Source organism: Pomacea canaliculata, linkage group LG4, assembly GCF_003073045.1.
Source record: "Pomacea canaliculata isolate SZHN2017 linkage group LG4, ASM307304v1, whole genome shotgun sequence".
NCBI lineage: Eukaryota > Metazoa > Mollusca > Gastropoda > Architaenioglossa > Ampullariidae > Pomacea > Pomacea canaliculata.
Genome location: NC_037593.1, coordinates 18480083 through 18504160, shown reverse-complemented (window position 1 = coordinate 18504160; position 24078 = coordinate 18480083). Strand labels below are relative to the sequence as shown.

General features: G+C 37.7%; 3 protein-coding genes across 7 annotated transcripts; 2 read left to right on the top strand and 1 right to left on the bottom strand.

Annotated features, from left to right (window-relative positions):
* Positions 1-30: 30 nt before the first annotated feature.
* On the bottom strand, positions 31-10273 carry LOC112561228 (probable peptidyl-tRNA hydrolase 2). 2 transcript variants are annotated; one of them, XM_025233573.1, is made up of 7 exons: positions 10135-10273; positions 9794-9887; positions 7766-7870; positions 6356-6445; positions 5779-5990; positions 5552-5666; positions 34-4065 (listed from the first exon to the last, which is right to left on the bottom strand). In XM_025233573.1, exons 2-7 carry the CDS (start codon positions 9797-9799, stop codon positions 3979-3981), a joined length of 615 nt encoding a protein of 204 aa, XP_025089358.1. In that variant the 5' UTR covers positions 9800-9887; positions 10135-10273; the 3' UTR covers positions 34-3978. The 2 variants fall into 2 exon arrangements, with proteins under 2 accessions (XP_025089359.1, XP_025089358.1); XM_025233574.1 differs by lacking the exons at positions 9794-9887; positions 10135-10273 and adding an exon at positions 9959-10112 and having other exon boundaries at positions 31-4065.
* Positions 10217-12720, top strand: LOC112561227 (charged multivesicular body protein 6-A-like). Its single transcript, XM_025233572.1, has 2 exons — positions 10217-10666; positions 11355-12720. Exons 1-2 carry the CDS (start codon positions 10340-10342, stop codon positions 11655-11657), a joined length of 630 nt encoding a protein of 209 aa, XP_025089357.1. The 5' UTR covers positions 10217-10339; the 3' UTR covers positions 11658-12720.
* Positions 12721-12854: 134 nt separating this feature from the next.
* On the top strand, positions 12855-23678 carry LOC112561223. 4 transcript variants are annotated; one of them, XM_025233568.1, is made up of 9 exons: positions 12855-14436; positions 15215-15362; positions 15809-16248; positions 17044-18627; positions 18891-19076; positions 19203-19430; positions 20129-20273; positions 21383-21429; positions 21872-21973. In XM_025233568.1, the coding sequence occupies exons 1-8, from the start codon at positions 14380-14382 to the stop codon at positions 21388-21390; spliced, it is 2796 nt and encodes a 931-aa protein (XP_025089353.1). In that variant the 5' UTR covers positions 12855-14379; the 3' UTR covers positions 21391-21429; positions 21872-21973. The 4 variants fall into 4 exon arrangements, with proteins under 4 accessions (XP_025089353.1, XP_025089349.1, XP_025089352.1 ...); XM_025233564.1 differs by lacking the exon at positions 20129-20273 and having other exon boundaries at positions 21872-23678; XM_025233566.1 differs by lacking the exons at positions 12855-14436; positions 20129-20273 and adding an exon at positions 14499-14937 and having other exon boundaries at positions 21872-23678.
* Positions 23679-24078: the final 400 nt, after the last annotated feature.

Genomic DNA, 24078 nt, shown 5'->3' with positions numbered 1-24078 from the left:
TTGCATTCAAAGCAGACAAGTATAACAAACTCCTGTCATTGCCAACATTTACTTGATCCAAGTCGTTTCACAAAGACAAATCTGCACAATGATCATTGGCAACAACTTATGCCATGGTAAAACATTGTACACAAAAATGACTCCATTTTAACACCACATTGTGCAGTAACAGTAAACCAGTCCCATAAAATAAAGCAAAATTATATTCATGGCTTAAGTCTTTCTGTATCTGCAACAATTTAGTGACTGCTGCTGACAAAATAGGCTAATTTATTACTAAAGGCCAAGTGTTGCAACTAATAATTCAATAGTTCCACAATCCAAGTCATCTGTTTTTAAATATAATTCAGGTGTTTTTGAACAAAAAAATGTGCCTCAGTTTGGAATCCAAGTTGAAACAAATAATAAATGCATTTAATGAGACCAATGGCAACCACTTTATAAGCTGTTTGCTTTTTTATGGTATCTCGAATATTTAGGATGTGAAACAGGAGATTATTCGGAAGTTATTAAACATGGTCAAGCCATTTCCTTCACAATATCACAAAGTTTGCTTAGCAAAAAGAACAAGCAATTCTCACATTGCATAACTGCATGAAAAATGTTTAGAAAGTCATGAAAGAATAATAATATGCTTTAGGCAGTGATGAAGGTGGCTAGACACACCAAACGCCCTCCACCAAGCTATTAAAACTAGCAAGGTAAATTCCATGACAATTTCCTCCCTCCACAATATGGTTGACATCAACACATTCTAACAATAAGACACAGCAACCTCACTGCAAGTACCCAGCCACATCCACTCATTCTTTTGCCACTTGCAAGAATTCCACATTAGAGGTTTTGGTAACTATTTCCTTTTCTTACAAACAAAATCATTAAAGGGTGTTTATATACTCATTTAAGGATAATTGCTATGATTTTAATGAAATTTTAAGAGTGAATTCTCTTTCTTCGTGACTTACCAAATGACATGACCATAAAAAAAAGGAAAAGGTCATCCAGTAACCTTTTCAGATCATTTGGGGGTAAGGTGTTAGAGATCTCACTTTTCTCGGGACCAGCTTTACCTGAGGGCGGTGCAAAATCTCCACTCCCTCGCTGCTTTACCTTCCCCAACCCTCTAAGGAGTCAGCAACCCATTCTCGCCAGCTAGGTCAACTGGGGGTAGGGGGGAGTTTGCTGCTCTAGTCGGGCATTGAACCAGAGTTCTCTCAGTTCAGATGCCAGCGCTCTAACCCTTGGGTATCTGCTTCCCCTAGAATAAAGATCAGGTAGAGGGAAGAAACACCAGGAGGCGGCCTGGTGTGCACTATCGATCGCCCACAACAGTACCAGAGAACCAAGGAACATGAAAAAAAGGTTCCTCAACAAAAAGGAACCAAACCAAACATCAGCCCACTGTAGACATGCTTAGTCCAAGGCAAAGTTCAAAGGAAGACAAGGCTAAAGCAAACAAGGACACATCCTGGGTGAGATACTGGCAGAAAAAGAAGACACAGGCATCAAGGGACACACTACTAAGGGACAAGGCTTGAGGAAATTTCTTAACATAGCTGAAAGTGTTGTGCACGATTTCCTGTATAAACCACGAACAGGACCTGCAGACCACCCAGACTGGCTCTTGCAAGGAAGCTGGCTTATTCTTTCCAGAGAATGCAACCATTCAACTGAGGCAATGAAACTTATCCAAGTTTTAAGAAGTTCTCCATCACACAGAACCAGCTCTTGTGACTTCAGATCCCACCCAAGGTGGCTCGTCAGGTTGCACTTGCATCCAATGCTGTTCGGACCAAAAAGCTCTGACATCACACAGTTGGCAGAAAAACCTTTCAAGCATTTCAAACACTAACTTTTTTGCACCTTACCTTGAGTACAAGATCTTCACCTATACTTTTATGATATGTTGTTGTGTCCAAGTTTATTTGTTGGTATGCCTAAAACTATTTCTATAATATTTGTATTTTATTTTGTTTTTAGCCCTGAACAGTGTATTGTATCTACTTTAAAGTAGGAAACTGACTAGAAAAATCTGTTTATTTTTATATACAACTGGTATTTATAAACATGAAATACATGTACATGTTCATTCTCAGTATTCCCAAATAAAAAAAAGTTTTGTTATACTTTAACTTGTTAGACAACCAAAACAAATAAACACAATCATAGGATAGTGAAAAGGTAGAAATATATTCTTTATTCTAATTTCGTTAGGCACAAAACTTCCCCTCAACACTCACTTCCTACCAATCTGTCAGATTTGCAGGAATCATTGAACACATGTGGCATGAACAAGACTGACCACCAAACATTTTTTACAAAAAGAGTTCCACAAAAAGAAAATACTTGTCTGTTCAATTTTGGTTTTGTTATGAAATTCCTAGCATCCTCAGAAAAAATGAAGCTTTTCAATTAAAAATAATGAAGTGGTCCAATTAAAAAAGGGAAAGAAATGGTACAGCTAAAATTCTGTGTCCAGGGAAAAAAACCAGAAGATTAGAAATAACGCAATTCAGGACCTACCTCTTAATACATTTAGTTAAAAGCACAAATAGCATGATTGAAATAACCATCACATCAACATGTATTAACATGCCTTCATCAGTATGCTCAATCTCAATGGTTGATGATAATTACGTCATCATAGACACTATTTCTCCAGATAATAGCAAATCTTAAAACACAAGACGAGAGCAGATTCATGAAGAGATGTAGAAATGTAAAGATACCTTTGCTTGCTAAAACAAGAACTTTGCATGAAATGTATTCATTCGTATGACAAAGGTAGCTGTAAGAGCTACTTCTCAGTACACCATTATGTTTATTACCAACAAATCAAACTGTAAATCTGGTTTTTGTATGCATACTGCTACCATTAGTAGACAGCTCTGGTACCAATGTTAGCACAAAATTAATGATCTGAATAAAAGAATTGGAATTTATACTTGTAACCCTTGAATAACCTAGCAAGGCAAGTTTAAGCCAATAGCAAATTAAACTATACAGGAAAAGAAAAAAGCTTCACAAAAGCAAAAAGGTAGCCACCTTGAAGCAATAACTTACACTGACTGAAAACAAGATGAACAAATGAAACTGTGCATAAAGCACAAATATGAATGCATATAATACATTTTGTCACATCAAAGTTCACTATTTTCAACCCACCACTTTCTTGGGATTCAGTCAGCGTTCATGCTTTAAATCTTTCCAATTGACTCAAGTGTCGAAAAATCAATGACTTCTGAGTATACAAGGGGCTCTAGAAGAGATTTTTGTGGGACAATTATACAACGTAATCAGTCTGTAATGTGAAGGTCTTGTGGAAGAAACTAAGAACATAATTGCAAGCCATACAGAAATAAAACAAGGAAAAACACCTTCCACCCATTGCCTTATTTAAATCACACACACACATGCATCACCTATGCATATATAATTATATACATATACACACAACTTAAGATAAAGTTACTGCCCCTCCCCTCATCGCTACTAATAATGCCGTGCATCTAAAATATTTGAGACTTTTGAATGGGTCAATACTGTTCATTAATTTATTTGTAATAAGTTTAAATCAAACTCACTTTGGCTAACACAAATTGTCAATTTAAAAGCCCTTAAGATGAAAAGCAAAGAAAAACATTAAAACTAACATTTTAAATAGCAGGTTTGTTTTCCTCAATACACTTTGTCTTACATAAAATGCATTTTCTAAAAAAAATCTTTTCCATGCTTGGAATCACAATGAATCTGTCATCTCAACACTATTTATCTTTTTAAGCAGCTTAGGATTAAGAGCTACATGCATAGGATAGTGAAATTAATTTCAGCTGATCTTTCCAACACTATGCAAACTCAGTAAAAAAAAGCCTTGGTCAATAGTTTCTTTAAGTTCAAAACATAAAGAAAAAGACAAATATGTGTTCTTAATTCCTTTGTGTGATGGTGAATACTATGTATCACAATAAGAAATGACTGCTACAGCAGTTTCAAGGAGCCAGTAACCTGGTCAATTATATCAATCTTTCCCATGATTCCCAATACTGTAACAGATCCTGGTGCAACCTGTTGACATAAAACACGAGGCCTTTAGAAAAATTCTGTTCTCCAGCATGATACATCAAAATTATGTACTGAACTGACAAACACTACTCTACACTACAGCATAGTATGGAAGAAAAGCCAAAGCTGGAGCACTCTTGGGGTGATAACTCATTTCACATCTTCAATATGCTCAAAGGATTGATTAGGACAGGGGTGGGCAAATAGCGGCCCGCGGGCCGCATGCGGCCCGCCAAGTGGTTCTCTGCGGCCCGCAGAAGCCCTTTGGCAACACACAAAAAATATTACCGAAAACAAGTTACGCTTAGTCCCTTCCCACGCCTGCTGCGTACGTAATGGCCGGCCTTGAACTGTCTCGCCGGTAGCCAGTGGACCCTTTGTTACACCTGAGTTACAAAGCGGCCTGACCAACTTAGGAAGGTCATGACCAGACAGGGGAGGGGGGATGTAGACGCGCCGTTAGGTAAGGTGACCAGACGTTCATGTTGATGATGCACCTGATGAATTACAACTTGAACTGATACACCTTCAATCAGATCATGCATTGAAGGAAAGGTTTTATTCCCTGTCACTGGTTGAGTTTTATAAGTGCCTCTCCAACAAATCATTTCCTTGTTTAAGAGTATTTGCTGCCCAGCTATTTTCAACATTTGGTTCAAGTTACATCTGTGAGCAAAGTTTTTCCTGCATGAATATAAACAAGTCAAAGAACAGGTCATTGCTTTCAGATGCAAACTTGCAGTCAGTTATGAGAGTATCTACCAGTAATTTTGAGCCAAATTTTAAAAGAATTGTTCAGCAAAATTGTATTCAAAAACATTTTTCTCATTAAATTGTGTGTACTTAATTGTTCATTCTGGTTTTATATTTAATCCTACAGTGTTACATATTTCATGTGCTCATTATTAAATAAATGCGTTTGTTTACAATTTGGCGATTTTACGTCGTTTTTGTATTCAATTACAAGGTGCGGCCCTCGGACTAGTCATGACCCAGCAATGCGGCCCTCGCAACAAAAAAGTTTGCCCACCCCTGGATTAGGACAGTGGTCCACTGCTTGTGAGCATATACTTTCTGCCATGCTCTAAGAAAACCCCAGCTACTCCACAGCAACTGTTACACCTACTGTCACTAACAATTATCAGTCATATACTATAATGAAAGCATAATGCATAATATTTCCAGTGTCTGACCACAGGACCACCAAACCATTTAATCTGTTTTTTAATTTGTATGTGTGGTTAGTTTTGTGTGAGTGTAGTTAGTTGTGTTTGTGTGTGTGTGGGTGCATAGTTTGGGTTTTTTTTATTTGTAGCCAGTCCATGCAAGCTTCAGTCTGCTAAAAAAGGAATCGCAACAGAATTATCCCTCCTGGAAGTTCAAAATACTTTTCAAGAGAAAAGATTAAAACAAAACAAACAAAAAAAATTAACTCTCAAGCAGCAAGACAAAAAAGTGAATACAACTGCGGATATACCAAGGAAGCTACCTGTGTTCTGCCAGCATCCTGCACCAGGTAGAATGGCAGACCAATATTATTTGCCTGCTCTGCAAGTTGTTGCAGGTGTATTGTTGTTTCACCTCGAAGCACAACCTTAGTTTCCCTGCAGTAATATCAAAAATCATGTACAAACTGCATTACAGTAACCCATAAAAATAATGAAAGGTATATAAACACACTTTCTTTTCTCTCAAGTAATTTGTATATGTTCTTACCCAAATTGCTCCCAGCTAAGAAGCATTTCACTGTACAATGCTTGTTTCTCTTGAAGTGTTCGGTACAGGTTAAGTGCTGCATGGGCTACCTGAGCAGCAACTTTGCCTGGTCCCATTCCCAGTTCTGCATTCACGACAAAAACCATCTTGTAGAAGTCTCCTGCTTCCAGAAATTCATCCTCACTGCTGTCACTTGTACCTATTAACTCATGCTGGGCATAAAAAAAATATCAGGTACATCTTTCTTAACAACTGAAACCATAAATTTCTAAATGATACAGAAATATGCTACCCCATAAAATCAAAACAAGCCAAAACAATTCTTTCTTTTAAATGAGGTACATCATATTTAACTAATGGTAAAGGCTGCACAGTCTATTGTTGTATAATAAACTTTAAAAGGTGGTGCAACAAGTCTTGAAATACCATCAAAGATGTGAACAAGGTAAGAACAGTAACTGGTATAACATATTTAACTCCTATAGTAGCATTGTACAAAGCCAATATTATTGAAAACCGTCTCAATTTTACAGGCAAGTTAATAGGATTCCTGAGAGTGGAACAAAAGAAATGTTACCTCAAGTGGTGTATCCAAGTCTTTGTCCTGATTCTCAAACAGCCAGCTGGCTGCAAGGTCTGCATTTTGGTTCCCTGTGTAAAACAGACCCTGAAACATTCACGCACCAACAGCAATACTTGAGAAAATAAACTATGTCTGACGGTGACTGCAAAGAAGGCTTTCACACTTCAAACAAAACAGAAAGTATTCTTAAATACCAGCATCTTTTATTACTACATATTAAATACTTTTACTACTAAATAATGTGACTCAGTTTCTATGTTTAGTAACAAAAATACTTTACACAGCTTAAAAGAAGAAAAAATAATATTCAACACATATTTAAATATTGTTAAATGTTGTTAGCTTTGTGAGCCTTTTGCCTATTATGATAATATGGCTCACAAGCAGTATTCTATTAGCTCTCACAAAATCAAAGTCAGGAGTATGCCTTCAAACTTGGCTTTTTCCTTTGTTATTTGGACTCTTTAAGTCAACCAGCAATCATATTGTTAATCTTGATTTTCCTCAGATCTAATGTCCTTAAAAGCATGCTGAAAACATGAAATTTAGCGAGAAAAATCTCTATGCCACATTGAGTAATAATAATTTATATAAAGCTCTTCCAAAATAATTTGCTCAGAGCATTTCACAAATAAGATAAACTACAAACAATCCAATCTGAAATCAACTTACATGCAAATATACACACACACATGACAAGTGCTCATTCAACAGACACACCCACAGAGACAAAATAGTCTTCTATTACACAACTGCATGGTCTGAACATGGAAGAGTGAGGTCACTGATTTTATCAATGAAACAGCATGACAAAGGCTGACAGGATGTTTGTTCCAAGTTGATGGGGCTTGATAGCAAAATGACCCCTGTCCATGTCTTTGTCTTAGTGGGACTTGAAAGGCTTTATGTACAAATTGCAAGAGAGCAGTCATGTGGGAATATAGATGGGAAAGAGTTCAGAGAGGACTAAAACGGTGGAATAAATCAAAGTTGACAGTTTAAAGGCTACATAATCAGAGACTGCCAGCCAGTAAAGACAACAAATAAAAGGGTGTTATATGTTTAGATCTAGATGATCTACAGATAATCCAACTACCATGATAATGTATCTTTACTCCTGTGTGTGTTAACTGTCTGTATGAGTGTGTATGCCTGCCCTTGTGAGCACAAGAAAAATTTCTGTCTTGGGTCTCCTCGACAGACAATAAAGTCTTGATTTGATTTGATTTGAAATTGGGGGTAGGTGGGGGCTGGTGTTTTATGACAAGGCAGCAACTAAGGCTATATTGCAGCAAGACAGCCAGCCCTGTAAACAAATGCTACAGGCAGAGAAAGAACAGTGTACCCAAGACCAGGACAGCCACCCCTTGTTGACAGTGATTAAGACTAAAGCTTTTCAGATACCTTTATGGCTGCATTTCGGGTGAAACCCAGAGACATCAGAGCGATAACTAGCTCTTCATTGGGAGTAAACAACGGAGGATTGTTTCCTCCATCTTCAGATTCCATCTAAGTGATCAATTAAAAAAAAAATGATCAACTAAATGACAATAAGTAACATTTTTTCAATACTTTATAATAATGTTACACACAACATTAACAGAAGCATTCATTTCATTAACAATGACTGGTTTTAAAAAGCTCTTTACATGTTCTTAAACTGTTATTCTGAGAAAGAAACAAAGTTAATGAATCATTTACTTACAAAAACTTACAGGCACAAAATAATTAACTAGATGTTACTATACACTGGAAAACTAAAACAATATGCATAAATCAATGTTGCAAAGATAAGTTTTGATGAACTTATAAAAATAGTAAAGGTTGTTTGTGTTAACAGATACTAACTACGTCAATTTATGCAAGAAGATTTAATTGTGTAATAATTATAGCTAAATGATATAATACGTCAATCAGTAATGCTATGTTCTACTAATACATCATGATTTTTTACTTGGCTAAATGAAATGTTATCTAAAGAAAGGGGGAATGCCTGTACCATGGCAACATTTTCTACTTCCTCGAACAATATGATACATTAATATTATAGTATTTAATTATTATATGTATAAATTAATATGATGTGCTTGCATGCCTATATGTAAAGCGCCTTGAGTCTGGTTGATGCTGGAAAAGGGCGTTATATACAAATGTGCTTTTTATTTCTTATCTACCCGTTAACAGACTGTGTGGCAATCATTAAAGTCTGCAGAAATCACTATCCCATACTTCCATTCCTTCTAATTACAGTATTATGATATCAGTTTTCTCTACTGACCAATCTCAATTCTTTCATCCCTCTCCAAACCCATGGGAATACACCTCCAGTTCATCTCCAAACTTGCCTATTAAACTATAAGCTTCTCCACACTAATCAGGAAATAATTAGACCCAAACACTCTTGCCACACAGCACTAACATCTCTAGTAGAACAGTGGTTAAACAATATAAATTACAATCGTCATACTGCTGCCCTCTACACAGACTTTGCAAAAATTTTTGTTGTAACTGATTATGATCTGCTTATTAAAATATTAGAACTTTACTAACTTAGTAACTTCTCTATCCAATTCCTTAAATCCTTTCTCTCAAACAGAACTCAGAGTCACAGTTAAAGACCAAACACCAAATCCCACTGAAGTGAAATTAATCATTCCACAAAGTTCATTCTTAGGTCCTCTTCTGTTTTCAGTCTACATCAATAGCCTTTCCCTTTCACATCTCTTAATTATGTGAAATGTTTGCTGATGACACAACAATACACACGTCACAAACAAACTGAGCAACTGGTGGTTCTCTTACAACAACCGATGAGCTTCGGTCCTGGACTGAACTAAACCCCATGGCAACATGACCCTCTGAAAAGTTACGCTTATAACCAGACTGAAGAGACAAAACCTCACTGTCCCATTTCCTAAAATCTGTCTTTCTGATGAAACCAGTCCAAAGCTGTGAACTTCTAGGTGTGACTATTGATAACAATTTGTCTTGGTCCCAACATATTCTAGCCATAAGGAAAACTATAGCACAGAAAACCTATCTCAGGCAGCGTTCTTTGAAACAGCCTTCCTTCACATCTCTAACAAACAGAATCCAGTCTATTCAAGTTCAAAGTAGGGCTTCTACAACATCTATATCAAAACCATAGGTTTCCCACCCAACTTAAACATCTATTACTAACACTGACAAAGCAAAAACGTACTACATGCTGCTTATGAATGAGCCAGAAAAATCCTCAGTTCAAACATCAAGCCCCATGTTTGTAATTATTCTAATTTTTTTTTCTTTTGTGATTTTAATGCCTTGTTTTGAATTAATGTAGCGTTATAACTTGCAAAACTTTTCTTTAATCATAATGAAAGCATAAAACTTGAGGAATATACATGATCTACTAGTGATAGAAAGCGTGTTAAATACAAGAATCATTTATACTTTCATAAAGTGCCTCCTTGTTGCATGAATGAACGTTGCGTCGTGCGGCGAAAGCAGGGTGGAGTCAGACAAGGGATTACCTAATGTTTCATGACTGCAGAAGAAAAATTCTTGTACTCAGAATAAGAAACATTTATTTCGTTAATATAAACATTGAGTTCTTACCTTATTTATAAATCAAAAACAAAAGCAATAATGTTTTTCTTTATCACATTAGTTTATCTTCGCCGCATCTCCGTCATGCGCAGAGCGCTAAGCTACAGCGGCATACAGACTAGGTATTTTTACTATATAGAGATAACCGGTTCATTTAGTATATTCTTACAAAATCAGACTTGTACCTTCAATTGAATGTATTCTGCTAAACAAAAATTGGAAAAAAATTGCTAGTATAAAGGAAGACCATTAATATTCCAAAAGAAGCGATCGGTGTCTCTGAACTGATGCAAATAAACCAACACAAGGAGAAGATAATCCTCGTCACTGTAGTGTGTACTTCCGGTTGAGCCTCGTCCCTTGCTGCGGGTGTACACACAGCTTGAAAACATGGGAAATTTATTTGGTAGAAGGCATCAGAAAAAGCCGGATTTGCGAGTGACACAACAAGATAAAGCTATTCTACAACTCAAACAACAGCGAGATAAATTGAAACAATATCAAAAGAAGATTGGGGTTCAACTGGAAAAGGACAGGCAAGTTGCAGTGAACCTCCTGAGAGAAGGAAAGAAAGATAAGGCAAAACTTATGCTTCGAAAGAAGAAGTTTCAGGAGTCTTTGCTTGCTAAAACTTACGGGCAGATTGACAATCTGGAGCAGCTTGTTCATGATCTGGAGTTTGCTCAGATCGAACAAGAGGTGGTGAAGGGTCTAGAGGTATGTATTACGACAATCCTATTTGCATAAATCTGAAATACCTTTGTTGAAAAATGAAAAGTTGAAATTTTGTGCATGTATATTATCAAACCGATGAAGTCATCCCTAGCTCCTACAAAAAGTTCGTGTCAAGTTGGTTTTGATACTTAAATCTGTTAGTCTTCATGAAGTGGTTGATCCAAAAACATTGTGAAACATCAGCCCCATGTTTTGATCTAAAAAAAGTTATATATTCGAACTTATGAGACTTAATAATTCCAAAATATCACAGGATAAAAAGAGGGAGAGAGTACATACTGGCAGCTAGTGCTGTTTGCTGCAATCATTGAAGAAAATGTCTTAAAGTGATCAATTTTCAAACTGATTATATCATATAATTTTGGAATTTAAATAAAGTGTTACATCTCCTCTGCCACCCTGTTGCATTTTTGTGGTTTTTCTTATGTTAAAAAGAATATTTTTGACTATAAGCTAGAATATCTACAATGTTTATTGTTCAGCAGACCCAGGTTAGTCAAATTTCTCCGAACAGCCAATTTTCACCTTCCACATTAATAGCATGACCAACACTCAGCGCACAACAAATGCCTGTTCTGTCATTTATACACAAAATTTATGTAAAGTTTTAGAAATATTCTATTACATGTCTTTATTATTTCTGAGGGATATGTTTCTTATTTACTTTCAGGTGGGCAACAGTGCATTGAAGAAACTGCATGAAATTCTTTCTTTGGAAGATGTTGAGAGGATTATGGATGAGGCAAGGGAGGGAATAGAAGTTCAGCAAGAGATTGATGCACTCTTGGCAGGCGGTCTTTCTCAAGATGAAGAAGATGATGTTGCAGCAGAGCTTGAAGAAATTCTTGCACAGAGTGACACTACAAAAGATCTCAAACTGCCAGATGTTCCAACCAATGATCTGGAAGAAGTTAGAAAGACAGAAAAGAAGAGAGGAACAGAAACACAGAAAGTGGCTGTAGCAGAGTCCTGACACACTTGAAGTCTTCTAATGTCAGCCCTTAATGTTCTCGTGAAACTGCTTTTGTGATAACTAAACAATTGTTTAATATGTAAGTGTTACCTGATGCCCATCAGTTTTGCTATTATGAAGCATGATGATTTGTATTTGTTATAGATCTTGTCTATGATATTTTGATAATTTATTCATTTTACTTTCCTATTGAAATGCTACATTTTGCCATTAGTTTATGAGTGAAAAGTGACCTTTGACGAAAGTCTTTCCTTTTCAAGGAAACTATTTAATAGTGGTTTAGCTTAATGAAACCACCAAACATCATTTAAGTTACTGATTTGCTTTTCATGAATACTAGTAAGATCTTGCATATAAAGCTATCCATTTATTATATTAATTGTAAAATCTCTGTAGGTAGACATGAGTGTATATTTACTAAAAAATATTTCAAATTCCCTGTGAATTTACAAATAATACTTTAAATATACATTTACAAAAACATAAAATAAAATTTTGCTATTAACCCAAAATTACAATCAGTTTGGGCTGTGTGAAGCTCCTATCTTTAGGAATATTGTGCACAATGAAGAAGATTGTAGTTAATAATAAATTGTTTGTGTGGTACTCATTAAAAGCTTAGTTAGGTCGTCAAAAATGATATATGAATGGTGATGTGTAGAAGCAAAGAATGTATTTTAAGAGTGTTTTTCTTCTCTTACGGGAAGATTAAATAGTTCTCTCACAGTCATCAGTGGTTTATAAAGATAAAAACTATTTTGGCAATTCTTGGGAAACTTGTTTCTTTTATAACCCATAACTTTATTGTCAAAATTGGTTTTGTTTATTATGTGTGTGTAATTTGTCTGTGCTGAAGTAACTCAAATAATTGATGCAATGTAATGAGAAGGTAAGATTTCGGAACAACGCTTTGGTGATAGCCATCAAATTGTTTCAAGAGGTTGCTTTTCATTTCATCACTTACATGTGTGTATGAGACAAGAAGAGGGGGTGTCTGTGTGGAGGTGTGTATGTGCACATTTATGTAATGGCTAATGAAGGAATAAACTGCATTGAGAGAGAAGTTTCTGTTATTTTTCTTTAATATTTTGCAATTTAGGTGTTGAAATTGTTTACAAGTGCAAAATGCTCAGCAAATAAAAAGAGAAAAGTCAATATCCACTGATAAGTTGCAATGTAACAATGACTTGCAGATGATTATTTTGCAGTGAGATGAAAGCCTTTCCATAAGAAGGATGGAAAAATAAGAGGTCTACGTGATTTAAAATATTCGAAAAAAAAATTCCTAAATGTCTTTTTGACAATCTTACTGTAACAGTAACATTACATCGGATATCTTTATTTTTCTTCCTTAAAATTTAATTGACATCATGTATTTGCATAGTAATCGAGCTGTAAGTTTATTTTTTCAGGACTGATTTGTCCCATCCATCACGTAGCAAACGTTACGAAGAACTGTATGGAAATTTTTTTAAACGTTTTGCAATAATTTCTTTGATGTAGAACAAGAACATAGATTGACCATTGCCTAACCTTACGATTAAACATCTTTCTCGCACGCAATTGACTGTCGTCTGTTTGAAGTATTTATGACTTCGATGCACACACACAAATATACTTGGCTCTTTGGATTTCATCCCGTTTTGGGTCAGTGTATGTCGTGGGTTTTCTGCGGTTTCCTCTACCTTCCTCTCACCCTCATTGTGCAAAATCACCTCTAGGTGGAAATACTTTCTCGCCAAAACAACCAAGCGACCATCTCTTTGGGTTGCTTGTGTTGTATCAGACGGAAGAAAGTCGGCAGTAGCAAACGACTCGTATTGCTACTGTTAGTCCCTGGACTGCTGGCCGACGATCTTTTTTCCCAGTTGTCTACTAAAACGAGGCATGATCCAAGAAAGCTTCCGGTTTAGTCACATTCTTTGTTACGGCTCGCCGAGACTAACTTCGGATCACTTCGCAAGAGGCTAAGCGTTGGTCTTGGCAGACAGACAGCAGTCCACCTATACACATCCTTGGTTTGTCGCTTGCCTTGCTGATACTTTATTCAATATAGACGTACTAACAGGACACTTGTTTTGTTAAGTCGTAATATTTTTAAAAGTATATCTGCCAGAAAACATTTATGATTATTTAAAATTAGACCACGCATTGAAATTTATGTTTAATTTTTTGTAAAGTATTTCAAGCAGTTGAAAATGGGGGAGTGCATCATTAGAGGGAGGAGATAGGCATCCCTGTTCACATAAGAAAGTTACGTTTGAAGTTCCATTTCATAAACTAGTTCTGGTTGAAATCGCTTGACAGTTGATAAAAATGTGAGTGTCTATCTGTGTAACTGCATGTGTTCCAGATTTTGTTTTGGGTCGATCCAAACTTCATTTGTTGGCTCACCAGCAATTATGCACTGAAGCGCGCATTTATCGAACAATAAAGATAATTGTGATACAAATAGCAAAGTATACAGGAAAAGGTGCATTGCCAAAAAAAAAAAAAAAAAAAAAAAAAAGACTACCATCTTTGTTGACAACAACCGATTATGAACTGGCACCATGTGACATCAGGTCAGAAGGTGTGCACTTACGGCGTGGGCGAAGGTGTGTCGACTTATCACCACTTCCTCGTTCTGAAAAAACCCTCCACTTCGTAACTTGATCTGCGACACAGTAAACAGCACGAAGGCTAAGCTACCCGTGATATCCAAGACTCCAACTACTTCAAAATGTGGATGTTCTTAAGAGCTGGACTGCTGTGGACATTTTACCTTACAGCAGTTAAGGTATGCTACAATGTAAACATAAACATTCAGTGCTAACTGACCAAGGCGTTTCTACCTATCCGAAAGCTACGTATGCTGCATAAGCCTTAGAATTATTTTTTTTTTAATTCTATTGAGATCATCTCTGTGTAGGACTGTATGCTTGTGATTTTTTACTCTTCTGAGAGATGTCTCTTTTATCATGTAATGTCAGCTGCCTGGTTGACTGGTTTATTTCAAAAGAAGGTGCTCGCACCTAGAGGTAATTGAGGTCATTTTGCACTCTATGGAGAAAAGGACGCGTTGGGGGCTATAAAGTTGAACAATACCCAAAATACCTTGCGAAAACTCCCGTCGGCAGCCCTAGCCTAACGAACGAGTATCACATTCTTGGAGAAGTAGGTCTACCGTTTCACAAGATATGACGCAGGGCATTGCTATCATCCCTTTACATGGGGAAAGTGGGGGTTTGTTGTATAGGACCAATAACAATTCATCTGTTTTACACCTCATAATGAAGAGGTAGATATACTGCCAGAGTACATCAAGTAATCCACGGACGTGTATAGTGTATAGGGATATTAGTTCGTGGTCTCGGGGAGCATAATGAATGTGTCTAAATCGGAGGCTTGATACACACCTGCCTCGTTTTAGTAGCGAACTGGAAAAAAATCGTCTGCCAGCAGTCCAGTAATACAAGTTCATGAGTAATCTATGACTATGCAGCAGTCTAGCTTTCTTTCTTTTAACGAATGTAACTCTGTCCCGAATGTAACTCTGTCCCACTTTGCCTGTACAGATGGAAGAGTATGAAGCATGCCCCCAGCAGCAAGGCGAGTTAACACAGTGCTGCACACTGTCTTCAGGTGTTCTGCGTTGTCCAGCGAACATGTGTCCAACTGGTTATTTTGTCAGCTTTACCAGTTTCTGCCGCACCTCTTCGGAAGGTAACATAAATCGTGGATTTTTCAAAGTAATAACTAACAGACTGGGAACAACAGGAGACAAAGAAAGAGGAGCTGAAGCCAGCCAAAGAAACAGTCTGAAGGGGGTAAAACCATGCATGTAGACAATGTTCCACCTGAGCTGCTCAAGCAGGGTAGAAAAAAAAAACAGCAAAAATCTTTGAATTATTACTCTGTGCTCGAAGATTTGAGAACAAAAAGAATCATCAATAAGCCAGAAAAAGGACACAATTTTTTATTGTTTCTTTACTGAAGTTTTATTATAAGTATCGCTGGTTAGACATAACCTTTACTGACAAAAACTAGGACAGATTTATGAGCCAAAGAAGGCGGCTGGAAACTGATAAGCATCATAGACAGACTTAAAGCATTTACCACTACTTAAAGTGTTCAATTGCTTTCTAATAAATCATCCACAAAACTTGCAGAGACGACAACAAAACAAGAGGAAGAAACTGCTGCGTTCTACAGCCCCACAGTAATGGCCACAACGTCAGCGTCAGTTTCTGTAACTGCCGAATCGTTACGCGAGTCTTCGCGGATAACTACATCGGAAATGGTGCAGAACACTTCATCAACAAAAGTGACGTCAGGTCAGATGCCATCTACACTGACATCACTCACAACATCATCTGAGAATTCGCCCATGACTGCTGCAGGGTTCACGATGACAGGTGAGGTCCGTGAGGAAACGACGCCAAATGGGACAGCGTATGTCACGTGCTGTCAGGACTGCATAAACTGCACTGCCAACCAATCAGAAAACGACCAACACAAGACCTCGATTCCTATTATTTCCGGCGTCGTGATTGGTTGTCTGATTCTCTTGGCACTCTTCACCTTTCTGGTTATATGGAAACGAAAAAAGGTAATTTTCTATACATCGGTAAACAACTGCTCAGATTTTATAGATGTTACAAGACCTGACTAAGCAGTCGTAAATTAGTTACCCATGTTTTACTGTCGACTATCGAAACTAAAAAAATCTGAAGAAACTTTTCAAGTTAAATATCGGAACAACGGTCCATCTAGTTGGAGTTAATCTCAAACATCCATTATAGAATGAAAGGGAACAATTTTGACATCAACCGTCGGCAGGGAAAAATGTGAGGGGTGGGAGGTGGTGAACAAAGTAATTGAATCCAAGAGATCAACAACCGTCTGCAGGTAGAGTGATATAATAGCTTAAAAGCCATCTTTGTTCAGGATTCAAGAAGGTCCAGACAGCATTGGTAGCAAAGCACGCTTCACAGCTTCAGTGGACTGGTCTCAGACAAGGCATTACAGTAAAGAAAGCTGTCCATATCCCACTTTGTAATTTTCGCTGATCTGACACAAAATGTCCTGCTGTGACATATGGTTCTTAAAATGGGCACAAAACAATGACATAGGTTTACCATTTATGGGAGCTTGTTAGAGAGTGTTTGTTAGAAGCACACACACATATACAGAGAATGTGTTTGTGTCTACGTGTGTGGATGTGTTTTCTGCGCGTCTATTTGTGTTTGTGTGTGTGTTGGTTTGTGGGTGAGTGGGTGCATGGGTGCATGGATGTGCGTTTGCGAGGGAGAGAGAGTCAGAGGTCCGCTTGATTGAAATCGGTCGGTGAATTCACATTTCATATTTTATAGGACATACAAGAAGTGTACACTTTTTATTTCAGAGTAGAAAAGATGCATACGAAATAGACAACAGATTGAGTCAAAGACCTGGCTATGAAGAAGATATTAACAGGCACTCGTTTTCAAGATTTGTTAAAATAAATGTGGGCCGCCCGATTGTCTTCATCGCGAAAGGCAACAACTCCAAGACAGAAACTACAGAAGTCTATGAAGAAATTGCCTTGTCTCCCCAGTCTTCACACACCAGAAAGCAAGCATCGAATGGGGAAACTCTCACAAATCCCTGCCATTATTTACAGCCCAACAAGATCGTCATTGGCGATGACATTGACGACCAGGCCGTCTTTACGGGGTCCTCTATCAGACCCGACGAAACATGCCGGAAAAAAGTTGAACTTCATAGAGGACCATCGATGCCATATTATACAAATGAAAGTGCCCCAGTAAACAGAGATCGTGACGAGTACAGAGATAATGATGCCGTGAAACTCAGCTGGCCGGACAAAAGAGACGAGAGCAGAGAAGGGGCGCAACGCGGCGTTAACTCAGAAACCTTAATATACAAGGGCGGTTTATGCAACAGTCTTGGCGTGTTGAATACATCTATTGATTCCAGCACTAAAGATCTACCGTTAAAACTATCTGCAGAAAACCCATGTCCACAGGAAGGTCAAAGTAGTAAAGATAAAATGTATAAGGGGAAAGGTCCGTTATCATCGTTCAAGAGCTACCATCCTATCCGCCGTTCACGCTGGCATGATTCCATCAAAGCCTATAAAGACAGCGTAGAGAGTGCCGACAGTGGTATCTACTCGTCGCGGGAAAGCTGGGTAGCAAACGACGATGGTGACTTATCCAGTCTAAAGGACCAGAGTGTCGGGTCCGTTGACTCACCCGAAGAGTGTGGCTCTCGGGAAAGTCTGACAAATGCACACGACAGCTACTACACCGAGGAACAAGACTTTTTGCACTCTTCGAAATCAACACAAACGGTTTTGAAAAACATCCTGCCAGATCCCGTGCTAAGTGAGGACTGGCAATTTTCAAACGAGTTTTCAGTGATGGGAGGAAAATTGCAGGGGAATGACTCAGATGTTATCTTAGAAATTCCGGTAGGTGGTATCGGGAAAGACGAAGTCGTTACCATTCATGGCGCGGTGTCGACGGATCTGAACAAAGCTTACAGTAAACTGGACCTGCCAAAAGATGAGGTCATTGTCAGCCCTATCGTGGAGTACTTCGCGGGCTTGGGGTTTACCTTTCAAAAAGCTGTCAAAATTGTGCTGCCTTCTTTTATGCCTCCAAATGTTTCCCTGGAACACATTCACGTTTATCAGTTCCATTCTGAAAACAACAAGGTACACTGCTATCGTCTTCAGACTTTAAACACAAACATGGAACACTTTGAAGTCGACACCTACGGAAGACAAATCCACATTGTGACTCATCATTTTAGCGGGTATCTGTGCACGGTTTGTGAGAAGGCGTGTGCGGACTACACCAAGCCGCATGACATCACTCTTCAAGTCTATGCTAAGCACGTGCTGAGGGATGATAACACCAGAGAGGTGATAGTGAGACTGGACATGTGGGACGCTCGATTTTCCATCAAAGACTTTCAAAAGGTATTTCTTTATCTCTTCATCTATTTTGTCCTTGTACTCTCTCATTTACAAACACTTATCAACAGGCAAGATATTCATATACATACAATACCAGTGGCAAGAGGAAAGGAAGGAAGAAAGAAAAAAAAATAAAATTGCTTTTTTCCAGATTACATCCGATGCTTCTTTTAAATGTATTTAAGGAAGATTTATTTAACTGATAGACTGCTAGAGAGAATATTTTGAAGTTTTACTGACACTTTGCCATAAACAAATGATCAAAGCCACCAGAAAACAGCACCAAAAATCGTCAGATGCTTCTAATTACCCGCGAAAAGCTGCCTCGTCTACCCGCTGGAGTAGAGGTGGAAGGAATTGAAGTCGGGGGGCGCCTTGGCATGGGAGACACCCAGAAGGATCTCTGGACTCACGTCACTGACGGCGCCACTGTCCTTAAGCCCGTGCTGCAGGTGAGTAGGTACCTTAGACACTAAGAAACTATAGTACATTTCGTGTCTCCAATTTACCTCGTTTTAACGAGGGATGGACTTGTTTTTATTTTATTTTGAAGTTTGCCTTCATTTTCTCCATTTCAGACAATGGAGCTCAACAGATTTTACCCTTCCCGATGTCACACCATGGACTTTCCTTGCTGCTTTAGCTGGGAACTTCAGAACCAAACGGACATACTCCCGCAGATGGAATTCGAATGTTTTGTTTATGTTGGTTATATCTCACCCAAAGAACGGGCACGTACTGCCGATGACACCAACATCTTCATGACAGATGTTCCTCCCGTGGGCATCACAGTCAGGCGTGCCAAGGTGACAGTGAATTACATACAATGTAACCACGACGAGAGGATAGTACTGAGGGAGTTGTAGTAGTAATTCTTCTTGTTATATTTCGAAGGGAAAGTGTTTCCACATAAAGGCAATTTCGCACTGAGGGGGTGGGGATAAATAAGGGAGCTGAGGATGAAAGGGGCGCGGAGGGAAAGGGGTTCGGGTAGGTGTACAGAGGTTGAGATCGCAGCTTCGAGACGCCGCAGATGTTGGTCAATGTTGCTGGTGCTCTTTTCCAATTGTGGTCTCTTGGACTTGAAATCCCTAAGGTGGTAGTGTCCGCAGTTGTTGTGTACTGACCTGTTAATTTGAAGAAAGGTACAGGATTACTAGGTTCGCCCTCTATCAGTCTCCTAGTCCATTACCTTCACTTCTGTATTTCTCTTGCCCCCCTATTTGTGTATTGCTTACTTTATGAATATTCTTCTCTCTGCTGGTAAATGTTTAGATTGTCGACTTTAGACCTTGTTTTACTGCCAGTCTAGCTAGTTTATCAGCCTCTTTAATCCCTTTTATTACAATATGTCCTGGAATCCTAAGAATCCAATATTTCCAATTTTTGTGACTCTTATTTATGATAAACATATACTATAGATGATTTATTTTTTAGCGCCTGGGGTGCTGACAGCAAGTCTAACATTGCAAGGTATTGTCTTGTGCCATGTCCTTCAGTTTAGGTTGGACTGGATGAAGACCTGTCTGTATGGCAGTCAGCTCGGCTGTGGACGAGTAGGCGTCGCGAGTCTGATCGAGATGGACATGTTGGCAAAAGAGTACACTCCCAGTCCAGTCGCTTGTGTCTTTTGATCATGAGATCCATTGGTATATCTGTGCATAATTTTTGTAGATGGTGCTTAGTTGGAGCTTTGTTTCTGAAGTGATTTGGTTCTGGTGTTCTTTGCTGTATTTAGAAATCACGAAAGCCTGAGGAATGTTTTACATGTTTCCCTCTCACAAGAGAAAGGCATTATGTGCATATTGTTTGCCTTCACACGTTTTACATTTTTGGAGGGGTTTACAACTATTATGCTAAATAGTAAGAGACTTCGAACTCTCCCCTGTGGGACTCCATTATCAAGCGATACCTCTTCAACCCATAATTATTTCCTGCTATAAGGCAATATAGTTCATTGTTCTGCTTTTTTTTCTCCTTAAAACCACTGTTCTTGGCGCATGATATTGTTTGCTTCACAAAAAAAGTTGAATGTGAAGGTGTTGTAGATGGAATCTGTTTGCGTTCATGTGGTTGGACTTTACTAACACAAAATTTTGCTTTGTAGTTTGCTTGTGGTGATTGTGGTGATTGGGGTCATAGGGACTGTGGTCATCGTGAGATTATGTTATCATTGGGGTGTTCAAAGACATCATGTGCAAAGTTGCATTTATAGGGGAGGGTTAACAAGGCTAAAGAATTCAAGAAATTATCGGGATTTACTATGTACATTTGTTCACTCTTGAAACATTTTAAACTTTTCCGTAAGACTGCTGCGTCTAAAACATCTGTATTGAAATAAACTGTATAAAACTTGTTTTTAGATCTATATTACAATAAATGTCGTTTACATAAGCAAAACAGTGGGGAAAAGTACATATATACATTTGTGTCTAGGACTGGACTTGGAAAATTTGTAGCCTGGATCACAGTTTTACCAGTGATTTGCTGGAGCAGCATCTTGTTGGATATTACTCATATTATCTTGCATTCTTTAGACAACATGTGTTGTCTTCTTTTTGTTTTGTAAAGTACCATGAGTCTGTCCATAGGACAATTGACAATGTAATTTCACTGTAGTATTATTATTGTTGTTGTTGTTGTTGTTATTCAAATGAATAGAATAGTATCAAACAGACTGGATAATGATTATATAAGATGATCAAAGTAGAAAAACGCCAAAACGTTTATTAAAAGTCATGCCGTTATTTTTGTGCAGGAGTTTGACGCTGACTATCGCTGCTCACTCATGCCGGATGGTACCAGGTTGGTTCATTTTAAGGCTTATAAGTGACTAGTAATATTAACCCTTTCCCTAAGGCTATATTTACAGATTTTTCTTTTAGGTTGAGTCTAAGTGAGTCACATAATTGAAGGAATTGCACCTCTCCTTCTATGAACTTCCTTGGTTCGTGTTTAATGTGTTGTCGCACTGGTCTGCGCTATTTGATGGGACAGAGAGTGTATTCATATCTTTTGCCAAACTTTCTTCGAAGTAGTAGATGAAATTATGCATACATAAATGGTCTTTAGGAGAAAATTTTGAAAGATAAACTTGCATTACTTCAAATAATATGTTAATGAAGAAATGTTAGTATCATTTAAGTTTTCTAAAGATGAACTCTTTTTGTGTTGGGATTTAGATACCTAAGTTTTTGGATGTTTCCTGTTCAGGCCATTAAAAAAAAAGAGGATTTTTTTTTTTTAGCGGTTCTTGGCAGACTCATCATATCCCTTCGAGGCAATCTTCGATTTCGTTCGACTCTGTGCTGTCTCCCTCAGAATGTCATCACTACAAGCAATCAGGTCAGGGCGTCGTTCGATCACCTTCACTTAACAAGTTAGAGATCGAAAATGTTCAAAATCTTATCGTCTGCCCAGGCGCTGTCAGTCCCATGGAAGAACAGCCTTCAAGTAGTACCCATCCCAAAGAACAGCCTGGGATGTGTCAGCCATTACAGCCCCAAGAAGAACTGTGTTCACATGTTTTGCCGAACACAAGAAACAGCACAAGCGTGCATGACAACATGAAACGTCCGGTACAAGTTTCAAACCGCGAGGATGACCTGAACCAGTCACATGACTTTTAGAACAGGGAGGACCGTTAGCCATACCGGGATGTGGCGAATTCAGTCAGATTTGATGCATCGATTTTGTTTGCTTTTATCAAATTATTATGTGATGTATATTAGTGAGAGTAAACTAAATGACACTGATTCTATTGATGTTCCTGGTTGCGTCTCATTCCACAAAACCAGGGTAAATTTCATAGAAAATCAGGGGAATTTTGAGTTTTATCAAATAATGTTTTGTTAGTCATATTACAATATTTTAAGAAAGTAAGTTTGCATACATGATAGCTGACAATGTAAAATGTTATGACTGTTTTGTTGCATTAAATTTGAAAAAAACTATCTATAATAAGAAAAAATTTACAGGAAAAAAATAATCCTAATATAATCAAAAAGGTATGAAGCCTAAATTATTTTTATGTTTGATCTTCAGCCTAGAAAAACAACTTTCTTTCAGAACTGTGTTAAAATTAGACATCCTAGATAATATTATTGACAGATGTTTGTAATTGGGATAATTAATTTTAACATTTATTGTGTATTTTTATTAGTTAATATACTTTCAATTTAGTTGACATCCTTAATTGAATACAGGCCTGCAAGAGAGGCTGAGCTGTTTTGTAAAGAAACGAACGAACAAATGTCCAGGCGTCTACGTGTCTGTGACATAGTCACGATGGCAGGCAAGGGGAGCAATTTATCTCAATGACTTGAAAACACATTTCTTAGCAGACTGTTAGTGGTCTCTCAGAATTAGCCAAATTGGCACCAAATAACCTTATTTCTCAAGAAACTTATGTACTTCTTATATTATTTATATTAGTTTAGGTCATTGAATAACCATTTTCCAGCGAACAAATGTAGGCAAACAGATATTCCTAGAAATGAAAGATTCTGTAGATTCTGTAATATTAAAGATATATGGGAGGAATTCCATTATCTAACTGTAAAAAATGGGATGACTATCGTAAAAATTGTTTATTTTATTTTACTTTATTCACAATCTAAATGCCTATAAATTCTAACTGCCTATAAATTGCTAACTTAAAAAAAAAAAATAAAAAGACCCTTAGCAGATTAGCTCGATTCGTGAAGATTTTACTAAGGATGGTGAACTAGATGCATTTATAAAGTGGGTGGGTGGATTTAAGTGAGATATTGTATATTGGGACGGATGGGAGTGTGTTAGTATATACAGTACCCCTAGAAGGTAAAGAAATAGTTAAGAATACAGAATGTATGTGAAGGAGAGAGACAGAGCAAGAGTGTGTTTATCCTTTGTTTACATGTATTCATATGCTTTAATTTACTTGACAATATATGCAGGTATACATGAAAAGGCTGGAAGAAGGAAAGAATGAGTGGATGATACAAAGACTTTGTTTTGGTTGTTGTTTTTCCTTTTTTTATATATATAAGCTGCAATAAACTGACCAGTGAGTATATGTGAATAAGAGATAATATTTATAAAGAGAGGAATGTGTGTGAATATGTGTGGATTTGTAATATCTCAATACCCCTTAGAGGGTAACACAATAAAGAATATTGGTAAGAGATTACAGTAAAACCTCGATTTTGCGATCCTTGATGTATCGATTTCCTCAAAATAACGTTCGTTTTCGGCTGCCCAGGAGAAAACCCCACATACCCAATAGTTTTCGATCCTCGATTATATGTTCCTTGCATTATCGTTTTCCTCAAGTATAACGTTCATTTTTCCTGGCCCGTCCAATGTATATCGCATGTAATCTGACTCGGATTTAACGTGTTCACTAAGAAAATGGTGAATTTTCAACGAGATGATAGGGAGAAACTAACCTCTAACTTTGACGATTTCGTTACT